This window comes from Condylostylus longicornis, unplaced genomic scaffold, assembly GCF_029603195.1.
Source record: "Condylostylus longicornis isolate FDR11 unplaced genomic scaffold, ASM2960319v2 ptg000135l, whole genome shotgun sequence".
Lineage (NCBI taxonomy): Eukaryota > Metazoa > Arthropoda > Insecta > Diptera > Dolichopodidae > Condylostylus > Condylostylus longicornis.
The window spans coordinates 16,273,405-16,295,658 of NW_026578103.1; the positions used below are offsets into that span (position 1 = coordinate 16,273,405).

A 22,254-nucleotide genomic window follows, 5' to 3' on the forward strand; every position below is an offset into this window, starting at 1 on the left:
CATATGTATGTTTATTTATATTATTGAACAATTATTTTATAACACAATATACATACATGTAAGAAAATTCAAAGTAACAAGTTAACAATTTGTTTTGATAATCTAACAAAAAATTTTAAGTTTTTGTCATATACTCGTATTTAGGAAAATGTCTTAAAATTAAAAAAAAAAAAACTTTAACTTTATTAACTTGCTTCTGTATGTAAAGAGCCATAGTAAATGTATAAAAGTTTTGAATAACATGATTTTTATTACATATTTGTTAATTATTAATACTAAAAGCAACTTTGTATATAATTTTTTCCATAATGTAATGTATTAAAAATTATTAGTTCAAAATTTAAATAGCCGCATTTGCTTATAGCGAAAATAATATAACATGTACTAAAAATATTAACGTAAAAATTTGATTATATCTGCAAATGGATCGCGTTTCACCCATTGTAACACTAACAATTGTAAAAAAAAAAGTAAGCATTCATAACTGTCTTGAAATAATAAAAGCCACTATTTCTTAAATGTGGTTAGAAGATTAAAAATTTGTTCATGTTTGTACTTCTAAGTTAGTGACAACAAGTTGTAGTTCTAAGCAGTTCGACTTGGCAACTTTTCGTTACTGTGCTGCAAAAAGCAATCAGTTTTTGTTTTTAGTTTTGCGAAAACTCTGCAAAATACGGCGAATGTTTCCCTACGTTTTTTTGTTATTTTTAAGTTTTAACATTTGTTGCAACTAAGCGTTTTTGTTGGCAAAGCTACTTATTTTAATTCTTTTATAGTGTTGTTCTTAGTATATAAAATTTTATATTATTATTCTTAGTATATAAGTTAATAAGGGCTCAAAATATTCTTTTTCTTCACATTTTTAAATCTTCCAAATAAACAAAGGGTCAAATGAAATAAACGTTTAAAATACTTTCCATCGAAACCCATAAATAAGAAACAAAAAGGCTTGGAAACTATTTGAAAATTTTTTTTCATCTTCACTTGTACAACAGGTGTAACTCGAACTGTTCTCCTGTTGTAGGAAAGTTTTGTTTCTTAATTTTAAATAAGTAACATGTAGTTAATACTAACTATTACGGAACTATTTCGGAATCGAGGAGTAACGTCCGACTTCTTAAAGCTGTCTTTGCCAAACCCTATCAAGTTCCAGCTTTTCAGTTGATCTAAAACAATTAATTTTTGTCTTTTCTGAATTTGCTTACTATTACTTTCTGCTGCATCTTCTTCTTTATTCCGTTTTCCTCTTCTTCGTACCTTCAACAAATTAGTTGAGAACGATTTCGATTTGATTTCCAATTTTGAAATATGCCAAAATTCAATTCTTAAAAATTTAACAATTCAAATTCCAATAGAAAGTGAAAAAATTAATAATACATATTAAGGAGAAAAATAAAATAAACGGTTTTCTTTGACATTTACTGATGCTATACAGTGGCAATGACTTCGTTTATATGGTGGATAGAGTACTTGACTCTGCTTATATCTTGTACAAATTCAAATAATTCAAATAATATTACTTGAAATCGGCTTAAGTTTGACATTAGTTGACAAACATTTTATATTAATTCGTTATTTTCAATCTTTCAATCCACGTATAGCAGCGTTTACATGTCAATTAATGTCAATTAAAGTTTTACATTCATGATTGAGATTTATGAAGATTTATAAGAAATTACGTTTGTATGGCAATCAATCTTTGTTAATCTTTCTATATGCACTTTAAATTAAAAAACTGGCACTCTACTATCATTTGACAAAAAAGCAAAAAAAACATTAAAACAGCTGATCATAGCCCATTTTATTCACAAACTTAGTTTTAGGCCATTTTTATTTTATTCCTGTGAAAGATGATTAACGAAAAAAGAACCAATTTTTGTTTTTTCGTCAACCAAAAGTTTCACGAAAATTACTACTTAATAATACATATATGGTCAATCTTCAATCTCAATCATGATTGTCGACCTGTGATTGACAATGTTAACACTAACTATATGATATCGATTTCCAAGTCATGTTAATAATTTTATTGAATCGATTGAAATTAAAAATTAAAAATTAAAATTGAAATTAAAAAGTCAAATAGCGTTTATATGAGCTCGAACTCCGCTCGAACTCGGCTTCAAGCTGATTCCAATTGATAACCAATTTAATAATATTTCCGCACACACTTATAGGTAGTAAGTGCAAATGTAACAGTTTAAACAACAACAACTGGTCGTAAGCACCCAACAATCTAAAAAATCAACGAGTAGGTTGAAAACAAATTAATTAAAAAATTTATTGTTTAGTGAAACAAAATATCAAAAATCGGGTTGTCATTACGCGGCGAAATGTCAAATTTCATATAGAAATATGGAATACTCATACTATATAAATGATTCAGATATCAAAATGCATATAAAATAGAATTAAGAGAAATTATCGCTGGGAATTTTATAGTTGTTTCAATGTGTATGCAATATTGTGAACAACTGATTTTTCCATTTCGCAGTCATTCTGTGTTAACAATGGAAATCGATTGCCGTTTTCATTCTCCGCTTTGGTTCTTTTTACACTTTAGTTTGGCATACTAAAAAAACTCATTCTTAAAATAATAAAATAAAATTTCTTGATTGACTTTGAAATGGATTTTGGGTAACAATATATATTATATTTAATTAGGACGTAAATGTTTCCTTCTTGATGTTGCAAACGCTGCGATAAATATAATAAACCCATATATAATATATAGTCGGGGTTAACAAATAAAAACCATTGGCTGACCATTGGTGCAGTGGTTATGGCACCGGTCCTTTAATCGAAGGGCCTTGGCTTCAAACCCCGGTCATGTCAAATTGTATTCAATATTATAACTTAATATACAATACTTATAAATATTGTACAAGTAATTTTCATATATTCATAATATTCAATAATAAACTAAGAAAAATAAACAATAAATTTTAATAATATTTTAATAAACTTTTAATATTTAAACTTTTAATATTTTAATAAACTTAAATATTTAATATAAACAAAACAAACTACGGCAGGCTAGTCACCTACCTAGTTAAAATATGTATGACACATTGAAACTAGGGCTTGAACTATCATGCCTAGCCCTATGCTCCCCGTAGGACTGAACAAAGGAAAAAAAAAAAAGTAAAAAAATTGCTAAAGGAAATTATATATGCGACCAAACAAACGAATGTAAAAGAAAATCATGACATTTAATTTACTAAAAATTTGACAAGTGACAAGTTTTGAAAGCGAAATTATTCAAAAATACATATTATGCTTTCCGTTTGTCAAAAACGCAATAAAGATCAAGTTAAGTCAAGTTAATATTGAAATACATTTTTAGATGTCAAATCCAAATAAAAATTCAATTGACAAAATTTTTTTTGGTATTTTCAAAAACAAAAAGAATTTTAATCTATATTAAACACATGGATTAATCGGCAATGTTTAATATTGATTAAAACTTAAAAATACATTTATACGTTTTATACTAATAACTTTAAAATATATGTTTTTAATGTATAAAAACATATATTTTAAAACTATTTTCAAAAAGGTATCGCGCACATCTACAAAAAGAATGTCTTTCGTTTCAAATACAGCGATATACGCAAGAAACTTACAATTTTTGCCTATATATGGGTAATTAAATAGAGTAATTAAATAGAAAAACAGGAAAATGTGTCAAATAAGAAAAAATTAAAATTCAATTATCATCAGATTTTGTGTTAAATTTTTGAAAATAACATGGCGGAAAATAAATTTTTAAAAAAGTTTTTTTGTCTTGATCAGCGTAGTTTTTGTTTTAAATATTTAAGCCATAGTTCTAATATTAAAACGAATCTGATGTGCAAATATTCGACAGAGATGTATAATTAGTTTGGTGTTTAACTAGCACCAAAAACGTCAATAATGTGCAGAAATTTGCATAAAATTTTGAATGAAAATACGATACATATTATCAAATTAAATATACTACTTTTTTGTGTTCTTATAAGCAAAAACGCATATATATTATAATATATGATTTTTCACGTAAGTTCATTACCTAAAAATTCGAAGATCAAAAATGCAATTGTGAATTATTTTTATTACAACGGCAGCACCTACACTTTACCAAGTTTAATATAAATGTCAAAGTAAGAAACTTGTAAGCGTCCAGTCTGGTTTTTAATAGGTTTTTCAATTTCGGTTTTTTCACGGTAGCTGATATCTAAATATGGGACGATTTTTTTCAATTATTTCCTAGTCAAACAAAATCAAAAAAAACCATCCAATTTAAAAAAAAAATTGTACCTTAAGTGAAATTGAATTGAAATAAAATAGTTGCAATAAATTTTTAAGATAATTAAAACCAAAAACCAAAGGCCTTTTTTTTGCTTTCAAAAAGCAAAAAAAAAATTTGACGCGAATTGTCAATACTGTGTCATCAACAGAAACCACATACTAGCATCATCAGTAGTATAGAGCACTTAAAAATTAGCAAAGGAATTATAATCACAAATGTTGAAGTCTACGAGAAGTTGAAAAGGAAGTTTCTGAAAAAATAGTATTTCTAAATAATTTAAAATTTTTATATTAATATATAATTTGGAATTGCAATCTAGAATTTAATTATAAATGAAAAATGATTTTATTGGAGATTAATAATCGTATTGTCGAAGAAACTTTATTAGTTAAATTTCGAAATGCGAAAGCTGGGTGAGTAATATACAAAAATTTTATGAAAAATATATAAATGAAGAGGTGTGGTGTGCTGTGTAGGCTATAAATATAATATATATATATCTGTTTAGAATATAAATTATATTAAAATAAATAAAGTCAATTGTAAAGTGAAATTTTAAATAAATTAGAGAATTAAATACTCATCTATGCATTCATAAAAACTAATAGAATCTTAAAGGTTATTAACCATTGCCAATTCATGTCGAGTATTATGCATTATACAGGGGTGATATCAATATGTATACCGGTGGTGGTCAATTAGTTATGAATAAATAAAATTTTGTTCAATTCAAAAAATATAAAATGTGAATAATTTTTCGTACGAATGAGGTTACTTGAATTATATTTAATTCAAAAAATTTTTTTTAATATAAATACCCATATTTGGGAAACTATATAGCTTTACATGGTACTATATACATATGTAGATAAATAATATAGATAATATAGATACTCAATATATCTACATATGTATATTCGTAGCTTCATTTGAGTTTAAAGATGAGGTCACTTTATTAGTGTCCCACTTTATTTTTTAATAAAATTAAATGTGTTTGCGATAGAAATTCAATTATTGTCCATAGTATGACTACGTATTATTATATCTTGACGTATAATATTACATTGTGTTAATCATCATAATTTTTATAGGAAAAATAGCTTATGTTAGCATACTTTATGAAAATGTTTTATCGTTTTTCAGTGTCTAGTTAGATAGGTGCTTATTTAAATAATTTAATAAAACTTTAAAGTATAAGGTTAATTATTTGTAATCTCTTTTAATAAAAAATGTGGTCTATTTTGTTCCATATCTCATATTTTGTAGAAATTCAAAATAACACACCTTTGTTATATAATTTCATTAAAAAAATCGCGGTATTCATATGATAAGCTTTGTTAAGATTGTTACTAAAATTGCGATAAGACTAATTTTTTACTAAGACTACGATAAGACTAATTAATTTTTGTTGATCTTTATAATATAAAAAATTCTTTATATATAAAAAAAAGCTTAAAAATATTGGAAATATGTAGGTAGGTAAATAATGTTGAGTAGATAAAAAAATTAAGTATTATTTAATTTCTTATTTACAAGAATAGGTAGGTATAGCAAAATCCTAATGTCTAATGAACAATCTGTTAGTATCGTTTTTATATTGTAAAACATTTTGTTATGATTTAAATCATGGTTCAGAATAAACATTTTGATAGGACGGCTTCATTTATAACCTTTTATAATAATCCCATCATTTATAACCAAGTCTATTTATATATCCACAATATCATCAATTGCTTTAATAAATCAGACTCAAAACTTTGAGTTTGGTTTTCTTTTTAAAAAGCCCTGGTCTTCCTAAATAATTTTTAATAATTCTTTTTTAAACACCTACATGACCAGGTTTTTAAAAATGTTTTCATAAAAATTTTGACTGAAATTACTGAATTTTTAAATTATAATGATCATGTCATAAAAATGAAATAAATTATAATACAATTACATCCAATAATCACTTAATTGCAGGTTTGTCTTATTCCAGAAAATAAACTAGCTTCCCTAGATAGGTACACTATTTTGGCTCAAATTTTAACTTTGATACAATAGTTTATTTGAAGTTACATCTTTTCGCTACATCTTTTCGCTCTTTGAAAACAGTATTGTATTCTTCATTTATTCGTTTTGTATTCTGTTTTTTCGTCTGGTTGTGTTTTTGAATTAAGGTGAAAAATAAAAAAAAAATTCATGAAAGAATTTTTATTGATAAGCACAGTGTTAGTTAATCATTCTAACAATCAATATTTTGTGAACATTGTATTTTCCCGTTTTCTCATTTCACCATAAATTAGTTGTAAAAAGAAGCAAAAATATATCTTTTTTTCTTTATATAGATTATTTTTTTTATTGTTTCATTTTGCGTTAAATCATGGAAAAAGAGAGTAGGTAACTCTGTACATACGCACATGTATTGTAAAATTGTGTGAGCATTTCCTGTCTAGCTGATATTCAATTCAGTCCATTTGCTGTGTTGCTTTCAAAGTACACGGTAGTTTTTATAAAAGGGAAAATGATAAATTTTGTGAAATTTCGAAAAAAATAACGCTGTATTTACAATTTATAAATACTTTTCAAGAATAAAATGATCAGCAAAAAGGAATACATGTATAATTGGTAAATAATAATATAATATGATTTTTTTAAAAACTACATAATTTTAAGTAAGAGAATTTTCAAGATTCTTATTACAATTAAGTTTTAATTGAATATAGTTTGCTTATTTAAATTTAATTTATAAATTCAATATTAATTAAGCTTTCAATATGTAAATCATATAATTTGTATAATATGTACATACATACATATGTACATGTAGTTATGTAGGCAGCTCCTACTACTTAGGAAAAGAAAAAAATTTTGAATTAAAAATTTTAGGTTATGTAGATACATTATGTAGGTTGTATCGTATTTGATTGTGAAAAAATGTGTACCTCTCTACCACGTGCTAATTTTTTCCGGGTAATCCATTGGAAATTTAATTATTAGTGATGGAGAATTCAGGGAAGATTTTATTTCAATAATAATATCTTTTAGTAAATTCTCCTAAATAAAAAAGTAGTCGTATATACACTTTCATTATTTCGCATTGTGAAAGGGTCAACTCATGCTATGTTACATTTTTTCACAAATGATTCTAATTCTAAAAATTTTATGTAAAAGACAAATAATAATTAGTGTCTATTACATTTCAGACGTAAACCTGAGCCAATTGATGTCACAATAGCGGATTTTGATGGTGTACTATTTCATATTTCAAATGTTAACGGCGATAAAACAAAAATTAGGGTGAGTTTATACTTGTAAATTATTAATATATGTATCTATGTATGTACTTATTAATTTGCCTTTTATGATAACATTGCACTAGTAAGTAAATAGGCTGGTACTTATTCAGTTATCTAATTTCATTTAGAAAATGAGTACCTACATACTTATGTAGATATGTAAATATATGTATGTAAGTTACATATTCAAAAGTTTCGAACAAAGAGTCGCTGATTTTAATGAAAATCAATGTTACTTCAGTGCTATTATTATTGTTCGAAGAAAAATACTTTTTAATTATGCCCCGGATATTGAATTCTGATATATTCGGGCACAAATTAAAAAACATTTTAATATTAAAACTTTACTTAAAGTTTACTGTGATAACTAACGAAATAAAAGTAGTGCCAAAATATGCACAAGTATATGTAGGTACTTACATATGCTAAATTCGATTTTTACGAATTTCAAGTTTCTAATATTATACAATAGCTTTTTCTGGTGGTTTTCTTTTACATATATGTTTTCGGACAAAGAGTCGCTGTTATGAGCAAATTCTAGCTCATCCAGTGCTAATAAACTTGTTCGAATAGAAACTCTTTTTAATTATGCCCCGGATGTTGAATCATGATATATTCGGGCACAAATTAAAAAACATTTAATTAAATAAGTTAATAGATTACAAAAAGCTAAGAGATTATGCATATATGGAGGTAAAAGTGGGATATTTCTGATATGTACTAACAAAATTAAGATTTATCTTTCATAAACTCCTATAGAAAATATGAGTGCAAATGGCATCCTATGTAAATTTTAAATTTTACAATAGATGACTTACTTTTGCTTACATAAAACATCTTAAAAATCATAATTAAATTAAAAGGGTTTTTTTTTAAAGAAACTGAAATTACAAAATTCAATTTCAAAAGTACAGGGGTTAAAAGTGGGTTATTTCGGTTAATATTTTTAATTAAGATTTAACTCTCAAAAACTCCCTAAAGAAAACTTATAACAAACGGCATCCTGTGTAAATTTTTAATTTTACAACAGATGACTTACTTTTGTTAACATTAACATAAAGAATTTTATTGTTTGAAAATTTAGAATATTGTTAAAGTTATTTTAATTGAATTGGAAAACTAAGTTTTATATTATATACTTACACGCACATATGTATATTTTATACATACTTGTTAATTTTTATAACGGTGAAAAGGAGATAAAACAGCAAAAATTATTGATTCAACTCAATAGTTTTTGAAGAATTTCTCCAATAGCAATTCCATCTCGTTCTAAATTATTTTCTTCATTTTATTATGAAGCAATAATTACGTCATGGAGACATCAAAATTATTTTTCCAATATAAGCTTAACATATGATTTAAGATAAAATAAGATAAAAAACTTACATACATATATGTAATATTACTATACACAGAAATATCATGTTAAAACGCTTATTATTATTACTAAATAAATGTTAAATTAAAATACTTATCATACCATTGTTTTCGTCTTTTGTATTTCAGACTAGTATAGCGTTAAAGTTTTACAAGCAACTACAAGAACATGGGGCGGATGAGCTTCTCAAAAGAGAGTATGGAGATTTGCTCACTGAAACTGAGGAAGGTAATAATTAATTTTTTACTTCATTTTCTTATGTTAATTTCTTATGAAACCAAAGTTGGTATTAGCATATTTTTTTTTTTTTTTTGGAACGGTATTTTCTTGTCCTTTTTTAATAATTTAAAGGAGTATAATAATCGTTCCTATATTATATTGTGATGTTAATTGGTTATCAAAATTTGTTTCATGTTCTGATAATTGGGTTTTCACACACAATTATTACAACTTTAAATCAAGAAGATTTATAATTTTAATGCTAAACTGAATTTTCTTATTGGGATCCTTAATGTATTGTTAATTACAATTACACAGACGATTATTACAATTTTAATCTCGAAGATTTATAATTTTAATGTTTAACTGGAATTTCTCATTGGGATCCTTAATGTATTATTAAGCTTATTAAGGATTTCTTTTAAAATTCCTATATTAAGTTTTGTCCTAAATAACAAGTCATTGCAAAATTTTTATTAATACGTAATGATTGAATTGCCAAAATACAGTTTTAATAAGTTATTTAGGAATTCAATATGTATTTTTTTCAAACTACCTCACCTAATCTCATTACAATTATTAGAAAAGTTTATGTTTTCAATTTGATAGCGACTTAGTAAAAATATATCTAATGCTGTTCTATATTTAATTTCTTTTTCAGGTTATAATGTTTCAGTACTTATAAGTTTAGAAAATATTCCAGAAGAATATGAAGTAATTGCTCAGAAAATTGGACTGTTGAAGCGAAATTGTTTCGCTTCGGTGTTTGAAAAATATTTTGACTTTCAAGAACAAGGAGAAGAAGGCCAAAAGCGAGCTGTTATCAATTATCGACAAGATGAAACTTTGTAAGTATATTTTGAAAGTGAAACAATTAAAAAATAGTTTTTTATTTTACATAATGATTCTAGATATGTTGAAGCTAAAGCAGATCGAGTCACTGTTGTTTTTAGTACGATATTTCGCGATGAAGATGATGTAGTAATAGGTAAAGTTTTTATGCAGGAATTGAGAGAAGGTCGAAGAGCATCGCATACAGCTCCGCAAGTATTATTTTCACATAGAGAACCGCCACTAGAATTGGCAAATACTGATGCTAGGGTTGGTGATAATATCGGTTATGTCACATTTGGTAAGTAAGTTTAAAAAAAAAAGTTGGTAATAATAATAAGATAAATTTATATATATTTTACTATTACCGTCTGTTTATGATATTTTCACAACTGAAAATGAAGTTTTGCATAAAATCTAAAATATATTTTATAATTGTTTTAGAATTGAATGAGCTTCAAGATGATCGTGCAAGTATATTATGCCTTTTTACTTTATTATTTGTAAAAAGGTTTATAAGCTTTCTACAATAACTATTTAATTATATAAAACATGTGTATGCATGTACAAATCACAAAAATGCATTTTGTTTGTCATATCGATTCCTCTTATCTACTTTTAGTCTCGACTGTTTTTTTTTATTGCTTAACAATCCTAAAACATTTCTTTTGTTTACTGAACGGTTATAAAACAGTCAAATTCCAAATTGAAATTCATTTTTAAATGCAACATGATTTTTTTTTAATTTTTTCAGTTCTGTTCCCGAGACATACAAATAAGGAAACAAGGGATAATACTATTAATTTAATTCATATGTTCCGTGACTACTTACATTATCACATTAAGGTAAACGGCATTAAATGTAATTTTTATATGTTATTATTAATATTTATGTAAATATTTTTTACTTACAGTGTTCAAAAGCTTACATTCATTCTAGAATGCGAGCAAAAACTTCTGATTTCCTAAAAGTGCTAAATAGAGCTAGGCCAGAACAGAAACATATTGAAAAGAAGACTATTACGTGAGTATTGCTTAATTAAAATAATTTTAATGTTAAAGTAAGATATATGATTATTTCTCGCGCCAATATAACTCTCAAAAATGGCAAAATTCTTAAAACAAATTATATTGCGTTTATTTCCAAGATTCGTTGTTAAATGTTTATAAGATTTTTGAAGACCATGGAGTTTTAATAGGTGCTACAAGAAATCGTAATATGTAACCACTTTTGAGGACTCCCATTTTAACTTATATTTGTTAAATTTCTAATAGTAACTTGAATAAATAAATCTCTGGTTGCTTTTTTTGATATTACATTTTGAAAAACTAAGTCCAGCATTAATTTAAAAAAAATTTTACTTTTGCTCAAGTGAGTTCACAAATAATATGTGGTTGAAAGTACATATTTTAATATACCCTGATATTCTTTTAAAGAGTCTACATCTTCTGAAAATTTTAATTAAAATATTTGCTAGACTACGCAAAATCTACAAATACAATACTTTTTTATTTACGCAATATCGCTAACTAATTTAATTTTTTACTTCAGTTAGCATAACAGTCTTTTTTTTTTTTTTGTATTTTAGGGGGAGAACCTTCATAAGGAATAAGGAATGATTTTATGGACAGTGTATAGTTGTTTTATATACATGTATAATATACAAAATATGATAATGTAAAAAAATTAAGTAAAAAATAAATAAAAAAATATTAATTAATGAAGATTTTAATATAAATTATAAGGCATATTAACAAAAAGAAAAATAAAAGTAAATCTAATTAAAAAAAAGATTTCAGATATAAAAAATAAATTACATTAAAAACAAACATATATATTATGTATATGCAAAATTGTAATTTATTATAAATAATGCGCGTGAAATAGTTTAAATATTTCCTACAATCAAAAACAAATAAATTTCAAAAAGAATATCTTAAACGAATTTTCATTTATTAATTTAATAAAACAAAAAAAAAAATAGTCGCAATATCCATTAGGAATTACATAAAAAAAGTTTCAAAATTACAGTTTAATACAACAAACGAAATTGTTACAACTTTCATAATTCATAATTATAAAAACTAAAAAAACAAACATTTATAAATAATAATCTTATTTCAGAAACATGTAACTATATAAAAAATAAATATAACTATGAAATTAAAATGCTGCCCAGAAATTAAAAAAAAATAAAAGAAATTATTAAAAATTATATAAAATTCTGAGAAAAGTAAAAAATTAAAAAACAAAAAGAAAATAAACGAAAATAAATTAAAAGAAAAATGTTACATAAAATGTCCAATTCGTTTCATTTCAGAATCCTTATTATTTTAATTTTCCAATATAAATTAATTAAATATAAATTATTTATTTGCATAAGTTTATGATAACGCGTATTGGTATCTTTTACATAAGTTTTACTGGATATTTTTTTGATATACTAACCAAGGACCTATTATTTACTTTAACAAATATGATTTTTCGATAGGTCATTCAAATATGAACTTTAAGTTCTAATTTTTATCTTTAAATCTTTTTTTTGCATCATTATAGATTTACAGAAATTAACTAGTTTATTTTTTTTAGAGTTTTTTAATAACTTTCATTTTTCAGTATGTTTTCTTCAAACCTAAAATATTTTTGCATCATTTGAAAGAAACTTTAAAAATGTTTTGGGGTTAAGTATGCTAAGATTTTCGACATATTTACATAGTTCGACATACGTACTTCTTTTGTGGTGGAGATCTATCAAACAAGCTACATTTGAAGATTTTGTAGTTTTCATTTATCGAACATGCTTAATATTATAATCTAGGGTAGAACTACATATTTGAAAATCTCAGGGGTCCAGTTGAATCTGCGACATTCGTGACAGTATATTATTTGGGTTATGTGTGTAAAGACTCATTTCAAACTGAGGTATTTCTTTTTTTTAGAAAAAAAAACTTTCAGCTAATATTTCTTGTATAACTACAAATAATTTCAGATGCAAAATAAGATACTTATAAGAACATCCATAAAAAAATTAACAGCCGCAATGCGCTTCAAATTTTAAAATTTTTTATATAAACTTCTACACAAATGTGTACAAATGAACAAAATTTGCATATTTTTTCTCAAATTATACATGGTTAAAAAAACTAAAACCTATGTAGATACATGATATAAAATCGCATTCTATGAAAATTATTATGTATATTTTCTGATTATCCTTGAAAATGAAAATTTGTAATAGCTTTAATTTTTTATTAAATTTTGATTTGCTTTATTGATTAAACGACTTCAAATTACAAGTAACTTATCACTAAAATACTAAGTATTTAATACTTTTTTGTTTTATCTTGGGCTTTAATTTTGTTACCTACAAATATTTTGTTTTTATTTTAATATTTTTTATATAATCTTAATTAGATATTTTTTTATGTATTTAACATTATAAGGAGTAAAAAGGAAAATATCCCAATTTTCTGTGTTGTCGAGATGGTTAACTAATTGTTGAAAATTCAATTCTTCTAATTTCAAAATTAAATTATTTAATGTTGCAATAAAATGTGAGTTGAGATTAAAAAAAATATTTATATTTTCTTGTTTATAAATTATTTTTATGATAACATTTGAATTGCGGTAATTTTCGAATCATCTCGGCTTGATAAATTTTCCAAACTATTTTCCGTTGATAGGAATTCACTTTGAACAACTTGTAATGCTAAAATATAGATAATTGAATTTATTATTTTAGTTTGTTTTAAATTAATAAAAATAATTTTAAAATTAGTAAATAATCATTTGAATATAATATGCTCTATCAATATTTTATTCGTAGCTTTAACTCATGAACTTTATTCAAATTAAGACTTTATCAAATTATTTTAATCTAAATGCATATTGCAAATTTCTTTCACTTACCCTATGAGGGATTTTACAGTACGCAATTTGTTATTGAATAAGGTATGTATGTTACAGTTTTGTTATGAATTTGGATAAATTAAAAAAATTCAAACTAGAAAAGATTCATTACGTACATTTCCGCTCCCTTAAATTTTAGAGACAATCTATATGACGCTACCTGTTGATTAAACTTCTTAAAATATTTTTATAATTTATGCTATATATAAACTGTTAGTCTTTAATTAATCTCTTTAAATCTAAGATATAAAGACATTACTTTAATATTTTGATTTTTTGCAATGATGAAATTTTTACAATTTACGCATATATATTCATGTACATATATGTATTTCTCATGTAATGGGGAGTGGTAATTCAATTCAATTACATATTTGTGTCAAACATGGAAAAATAAAACCATAAAAAAAATGTCTAGCCCTCTTATATTTCTCGAACAATATTGTGTAATACAAGAGAAAGCTGATTTTAAAATATTAATAACAATTAAATATTTTTTATATGAAAAAAATAGTTTGAAAAAAAAAGATTTAAAAAAAATACGAAAAAAATAAAGGAAATATATTTAATTCATAATATGTTGGCAACAATAGGATATGTTTGTTATGACAAAGATGTTATAGAGATAAACATTATTATCGCAGAACTTTAGTACATTTTAAATGTAATGGGTGCAATATAATTACTAAACCATATTTGTGCTTCTATACTAAAATATTCTAAATATTAATAACAGTATCTACTGGCACTGAATTCTAAAATTTGAACATTAGAATTATTTTTGAGTTTCCGATAGTTAAAGAAATTGAGAAATGCTTCAATTTTGAAAAAATGATTTCTCATATTAAACCAATCAATATTACATTAAAAAGTAACTTTATAGAGATTTATAAATTAATTTTCTTATAATAAGTAAAACATGTATTTATTAAATAAAAACTCCTATATTACAAATGAACTAATATTTATTTTAATACAAACATGTGTACATAAAAAAGTACGTACAATAGCGTAAATTATTTTATTGTTATTATTAGCAATCATTCTGATATTTAAAATATAACTTAAGTTTACTTCTGAAAGTTGAAATACAACTTAAATAAATTAATCAAAATTTATGAAACCGAAACTTAATATAAATACACGTAGATATACATATTATATATTTAAAATATTAAATGCAAAATATATTTATAATATTGGCAACTTACTACAATAAAGATTACATACATATTTCTATAGTACTAAAATGAGTATCTTATTGTGTAATAATACGTTAGAATAATGAAAACAAGTGAAAAATTCAAGGAGTTCCTTCCATTATTAGATGGGTACATTTAATATGTATTAGTTAAAAAACAAAAGAATATTAAAGTGAATTATGTCTCTGAAATTTTATATTGTTTTGTGGGTAAGTCTTGAAAAAATTAATTTGTGTGTTTAAAGGATACAATGCTCGCTCTAATTTCAGTGTATTTAAATGTGTAATTAAAAAATGAATTGATAAGTAAAAGTGTAAAGTATATAAAAAAAATTTTTCTCTACCCTTATTTTTATAATTAAAATTAGGGAGTTATATTTTTCAAACGACCAGAATGCCCCTAATTGTTGGGATATAAAACTTTTATTATTTTATGATGTGATAAACAAAATATTCAAATGATAGAAAAGCGTATATTTATTTTGAAAACTAGTGATAATCTAATATGTATGTGTATCTTTACTTGCTATATTTAATTAAATAATTAAATTTAAATGTATATATTGTTCCTATATAGTTAGACAGTTAATTAGGTACATACGTCATAAATCTTCATAAACGTTTTATTATTCTCCCAAATAATAAAATAAACATCTAGTAGAATAATCAACCTCTCTTAAAGTAAAATCCTTTAATAATGGTACTTCGTCATACTTTTTGGAAAATTTGAATTGAATTTAGAAGTAATTAACTGATAATAAAATAGTAATATTTTAATTAATTTCATTTAATTTACCTTTAGGTAAATCCATTTCATCCATATCAGCATTTTTTATATGACTTAATTTTTCACGAAATTTTTTCGCTAATTGTTTTCGTTGATAATCAGCTTCAATTTCTTGCTTAGTTCTTGGTATACGAAATCGGAAGCAACAGCACATTATAATAACTGATGACATCATCAATAAATTACAAAAAAAAAAAATAGAAAATAAAAGGAGACAACAAAAATTTATTGATAAATAAATTTAAGATATTAAAGAAAAATTAATTAATTAATTCATAATAAATTTAGATATACAGGGAAAAAATGAAAATGAAATTTTATTTCTTCGATTTTTAACTGACTTGAACTTAATAGAGTTGCAAAACAAAATGACATAATGTGCCATACGCGAAATCCACCAATTGTTATATCTTCAAGCCAAGCTGTTTCTGGATCAAGTTGATAATCTTCATTATTAATTATAGATTCAATATCTGAATTTGATGATGGTGTCGTTGTCATATTAATTTATTTATAAAATTAATCCGATTTTTTCCTTTATTTAATTCTTAATTTTATATTAATTGATTTTAAAATTAATTAATTCTAATTCTTTAAAGAAAAATTAATTTTTTGAAGTTATTATTTTAATTTTTCATTTATGTATATTTTTGAGAAGAACTTATTACAACGAAATTCAACAGTCAACTAACTAAATAGAAATTCTCTTTTGGATTTCTTCATTTGAAATTTTATTTACATATTCTGAAATATATATAAAGGATAATATGTGTGTATCCTTTAATACCAACATAGGTTTTTCTTTTATTTTAATTCTTAAATTCTTTGACTATATATATTATGTACCTATGTATATCATGATGATATAAAATATGATCTTTAACATATGGGTCGATTATAAGTAGGTGTGACTTGTATATATAACAAAATATTTCTATGTAAGTTAAGTGAAACATTTCGCACGAATTTTAATTTCCCTTCTTTTCATACTATATAAATTTAGAATATCTAATGGATAATCATTTTGCTTGAAATAGAGAAATATTATTTGTCAAAGATTTGAATACCGAAATTTGTCCAGATATATGAAATTGGAACCGAAATTTTCAATATTTTTCTATTGTTGAAATTGAATTTAATATTAAATCAAATTACATAGAATTATTTGAATCTAATAACATAAATTATTTGAATCTAATCTATTAAAATCGAATTCATTTTACGGGAGTGAGAAAATAGATAAAATTATTAATTTTGCAACATAAACTTTAATTAATTTAAAATCAATGCGACTGTACAGCGGCAACAAAAAAATAATAATAAAGTATTGTTTGTCATTTAACTGAAAATATTTAGAAGAAACCTATCCTTCTTTTTTTGTACTAGCCTTTAAGATTGCCCAGTTACTAAAATAAGTAATAAGTATTGAATATCTAACATAACCTAGGTAGGTACGTGCATTGTAGACTTTCTACTTGTAGACTTGGACTTGGGTCATTATAAAACTCGTGTTTCTCTAATTTTCAATTTTAGTATGATAACAATTTTGTTATATGAGATATACGGTCCAATATAATTAGTAGAATTTACTATAAACAAAATTAGTGCTTGAATAACTCTTGTGAATTTTTGTACTATATACACATAAGGTTAACTTGTCCGCTGCAGACCTAAATGACAATCTAAAATAAATTTAGCATATTTAACGATACACTTTGAAAAAATGAAATTGACGGTAGACTTAATTTTAGAAATTTTACGTATTGTTTGACTTTCCGAACATAATAAAAATTTTAATTATAAATAAATATGTATTGGATATTGGAGGGTGTACTTATTTTGTAACTTGAAGTTAAAACTACGGTTTTGCAAAACAATTGTAGTTTTATACCTTCTATATGCAAATATGAAGGAATAGATAAGCAAGTACCTGAAATGATTTCAATCTATTATGTGACAATTCATATTTTGTTTTACGTGTAAAAAACTCCTTAAACAAAAAAAAATGTACAACGTGCATTTTTAGAATATAACAACAGAAAATTAATTAAAGAATTATTAGGAGAAAATGACGCACCCTACTGTGAAACATACACAGGCAATTATAATCGCAACTACATACATTATATCCGTCTATGAAAAGCTATCACTTTCATCCTACTTAGCTGGTGATTAAATTGGTTACACTAACTGTTATACATATACGTGGTATGAATTTCTTATTTTATAAGTAAAATTTTATTTATATAAAAAATGGAGTTAGAATTAAAGACGGACAAATAAAAGAATATTATAAACAATTTATAAATTTTTTCGTAGAATACAAATTTAGAATTCTTTCGTTTATGTGTACATATATATATATACTACCTAAAAGTATATAAATACAAAATATTTTATTGAAAGGCAATGAATATTAAAGAGATTAGGAAGAATATAAAAATATAATTATGATTAGTTTTATAAAAACTATAAGAAAAAAGTAGATTTATGTTTATTAGAAAAATAGTAAATAAAATTAGTTAAAAATATAAATAAAAGATAAAAGGAAAAATAAACTTGTCTTTAAAACTCGTTTAGTCCTTGCTAATCATTATTAAATTCAAAGTAATGACGTTAAACTCAGGAATGCAATCATTAGGTAAAATCGGTTTTTGAAACCAAGACTACTTCTTTTTTGATAGAATTTCTTTTTATTATAGTTTGAGTAAAGTTTTTATAGTTATTTTCTACTTTTTTTGTTCTGCCCAGTTAAAATTTCACTTATATTTTCAACTATAATTGAGAAACTCAATAGGGTTGGGAATGGGAAAGATAAATCTGCTGCAGTGAAAAATATTCAAAAACTATTATTAAAAACCGTTTCCAATTTACAAATATTTTACAAAATTTTCAATACTAATCTGCCAATCGTCTTTTTAAGAACCTACTTTATTATTTTTGTTTTATTATTATTTTAAAAATTTTTTACTTTATTTTATATCCTTCCTTTTTTTTATTTCATTTTGTCATGGGTCAATGAAATTGGACATGTATATTGTCATATATATATATATATATACATATGTACTTATAAATATTTTGTTAGTTTTTTGATTTTCATTCTTGAAAAAATAAACAAATTTGAAGATAATTTAATAAGGACATTTGAACATAAAAAAAGATAAAAATAAGACCAGATACGTATCGCTTATTTGCTTCAAGAGTGACATAATTCAAAAAATACGATTTCTAATTTATTTATATGTAGAGATGAGTGCGTAAAACATTTCTTTATTTTTGGCAAAAACATCATTTTTCTAGCTTTAATTACAATAAAATATAATGCCATAACGGGAAAAATATAGTAACTGTAACAAAAACAAAATTCGTTTTCGTTTAATGTGCAAACTTTGAGTTATATGTCGGTGTTGTAGTAAGCGAGCGATATAAGCGTAATTTTATATTATAACTGAATTTCATAAAATTAAAGCTACGTGGAATTTGGTCATTTAATTATGACATATAAATTTTTATAAATTGATTTTTTTTAACTTTCGAATGTGAATTAGATTTCGTCAGATTATAAAAAAAACATATATCTAATTTACAATATTAAGCTGTACTTAGCCTAATTTGATAGTAACAATGCACTTTTTTTATGTCAATTTTATATGAAAGCTATTTTATGTATTATTATGCATGATTAATAATGTTCCTCTAAAAAGGAACCCTAAATTTAGATTTTAGAGCGTCATTTTCAATATAGTTTTTTCATGATATAAAGTAACTAACGGTAAAATTATTTATCATTATTTAACAGAACCGGATATGGTTAAATTAAATACTGTTTCATTCCATTCATTTTACTTTAATGAAAAGTAAAATAAAAAATCTATTATAAAATTTTCAGGAAAATGAAATGGTGAAATGGAATGAAAAATGAAACATAATAATTCTTATTACATATTCTACTACAAAAATTCCATTTTCATATTGCTGCTCTACTGTTGTGTTGTGTGTTAAAATATTGAAAATGTATTGAAAACGAATAAGAAAAAATTCAGTTGTATTTGTGCGCGAAAAAAACACAGAAGTGCAAAGTAGAGGAATTTTGTCGCAATTCGATAGTAAAAAAAAAATTAAATAAAAATTATACTGCATTTTCATTACAATTAATTTCAAAATAATTTTTCAAAAGTGTTCAATACAAACATAAAACTAAACGAAAATGTTAAAAAGTTCATGATAGTTTTTAAAATACAATTAATAAATATAAATTTAACATTATATTCTTAATAAAATCTAGGCAAAAGAGTAAAAAAAAAATAGAAGAAAAAGAAAAAAAGGTAGAAAAAGAATTCCTAATCAGAATTTTGATACATACATGTATGAAGGAAAGGAATATAATAATACCACAAAAAAAATAGTATTCTCTCATCGCCGATTTTTTTTTTAGTTTCCGAGTGTTAAAAAAAATTATATTTTCGTGTGTGCTGAAAAGGATCGTCGTCCGAGAAAAGGAAACCATCCAACCTATTCAAAATTATATAGGTCGGTCGATTGCTCAATTTTAAAATTAAAAATAATTACAAATATAAAATTAAAAAATATATTAAAAATATACCTACATATTTGTACATATACATACTGTATACATAAGTATCTTGATTATTTCATATATGTATATTACACTTATATCTATAACAATGTATATAAATATATGAATCGAAATGTAGAGTGTGTGAAAAATATTGAAAAGGAGTATCCTTTTTTTCATTTTTTTTATTCATAAATTTTAATATAAAAAAATACATTCAAATGAGAAAAAAACAGGATAGCAGTAACAGAAAAATATATGAATGAATACATGCGCGGTAATTTTTTTTGTTTTTTTTTTTTGTTACTGTGTGTATAGAGCAATGTGTTTGTAACGAATTGTCATTTTTATTTGAATAAAAATCAAAGTGTTTGAATATAGATTTGTATAATATTTATTTGTATTATCAAACATGCATATAACAGTTTTCAATTCCATATGAAATAAACTACATGCTCTATCACTTAAGACAGGTCTTTTTTTTTAATTATTTTTAGTACCAAATTAGAACTAAATGACAGCAAATATTTAAATTCGAAGAAATTCATATAATTGTATGACATATAGCGTTAGCTATAAAATACTCCCACATAAATACGGATTTAATATGTTTGTGGGCAAGGAAGTTTACTGTTTCAGATAATAGTTTTTATTTATTTTATTTTTAGAAAAATTCAAAAAATAAAATGAAGTTATTATACACGTTCGTGAAAGAAAAATGCAAAATATTCTTACGGAATATTAAGAAATTTCTACTTAAAACTTAATAGTGCAATTGCAATTTATAATTTATGCATCAAAACAACTGAGTTAAGAGTTTTAAATTTAGAGTTGCCGTTCGTTTCCTTAATTGATGCAAATGATCTTTTATGCTCACAACAAAAAGCACTTTTTTTTTGTACTTTTTTTTTTGCACAAAAAAAGCACTCATTCTTCTTTTATAAAGTAAATTATTTTCAATCAAAAACATTCTTTGCTGATAGTCCGTTATTATAATGATAATTATACTACATTGTTGAACAAGGAGTCTATTGATTTAATTGTAATTAACCTTAATTTTATATGTTGCTCTTAGAGAATATGCTTAACAAGTATGTATTTTTTATGGCCTTCTTGAAAACAATTCAAAATCCTTCTAAAAAAATTTATCTTAAAACTATTATCTCTAAGAAAAGTGGATATTTAATTCTAATAAGCATTTTTAGTAGATAAATAACCGTAATTGCAATGCAAAGTTATTGTTATATATTGAAATTCAAAAACAAATTAAAAACACTAAAAATTGTTATTTAACGCCTGATTTTTTGTTTAGCATGATATATTTTAATTTACTTTCAAAAGCTTATAGATTAGTGTAGGTTCAATTATAAAAAATAAGTTGTAAAAACTTAACTCTAATATTTTTGTGTACGGAACTTGAATAAGTAAAGCTAGAGGCAAAATATGTAGCTATGATTTAGACTTTGTAGTGATTTAGATTTTAAATAAATTTCAAATTAATTTTGAATATGAAATTAAATTTTGTGAAAGTTTTCAAAGTACTATTGGTACACATATATAAAAAGATATTACACGGCAATTCAACATTTAGCACAATTCTAATAAAATATTTTTTATTCATAAACATATGACAGCAGCTGTCTGCTGATGTTTTTACTAAAATATTACTGATTTCATAGAAATTCTTATTTTTGTATTATTTCGGGGGCAATGCAAGTAATTTTTATTTTGTTTTTAAAACTAAAATTTAGTACAAAATCGAAAAAGTGTTTTGTAT

At 23.9% G+C, this 22,254-nt stretch overlaps 2 protein-coding genes across 2 annotated transcripts; one reads left to right on the top strand and one right to left on the bottom strand.

Annotated features, from left to right (window-relative positions):
* The first annotated feature begins 4,146 nt into the window (after positions 1-4,146).
* Positions 4,147-12,126, top strand: LOC129615053 (actin-related protein 2/3 complex subunit 2). The gene is made up of 8 exons (XM_055530103.1): positions 4,147-4,704; positions 7,477-7,570; positions 9,079-9,178; positions 9,831-10,017; positions 10,081-10,301; positions 10,755-10,846; positions 10,915-11,024; positions 11,590-12,126. Exons 1-8 carry the CDS (start codon positions 4,631-4,633, stop codon positions 11,618-11,620), a joined length of 909 nt encoding a protein of 302 aa, XP_055386078.1. The 5' UTR covers positions 4,147-4,630; the 3' UTR covers positions 11,621-12,126.
* Positions 12,127-13,606: 1,480 nt separating this feature from the next.
* LOC129615234 (uncharacterized) lies at positions 13,607-16,399 on the bottom strand. The gene is made up of 3 exons (XM_055530353.1): positions 16,240-16,399; positions 15,908-16,060; positions 13,607-13,710 (listed from the first exon to the last, which is right to left on the bottom strand). The coding sequence occupies exons 1-3, from the start codon at positions 16,397-16,399 to the stop codon at positions 13,607-13,609; spliced, it is 417 nt and encodes a 138-aa protein (XP_055386328.1).
* Between the last annotated feature and the right edge of the window lie 5,855 nt (positions 16,400-22,254).

Bases quoted from the DNA above. Each gene is read 5' to 3' on its own strand.
- LOC129615053 (XM_055530103.1), top strand. From the start codon at position 4,631: ATGATTTTATTGGAGATTAATAATCGTATTGTCGAAGAAACTTTATTA. The intron at 10,018-10,080 runs GTAAGTATATTT...TAATGATTCTAG, and splicing joins TATCGACAAGATGAAACTTT to ATATGTTGAAGCTAAAGCAG. The intron at 10,847-10,914 runs GTAAACGGCATT...TTTTACTTACAG, and splicing joins ACTTACATTATCACATTAAG to TGTTCAAAAGCTTACATTCA.
- LOC129615234 (XM_055530353.1), bottom strand. From the start codon at position 16,399: ATGACAACGACACCATCATCAAATTCAGATATTGAATCTATAATTAAT. The intron at 16,061-16,239 runs GTCAGTTAAAAA...TGATGTCATCAG, and splicing joins TGCAACTCTATTAAGTTCAA to TTATTATAATGTGCTGTTGC. The intron at 13,711-15,907 runs GTAAATTAAATG...TCTATATTTTAG, and splicing joins TGAAATGGATTTACCTAAAG to CATTACAAGTTGTTCAAAGT.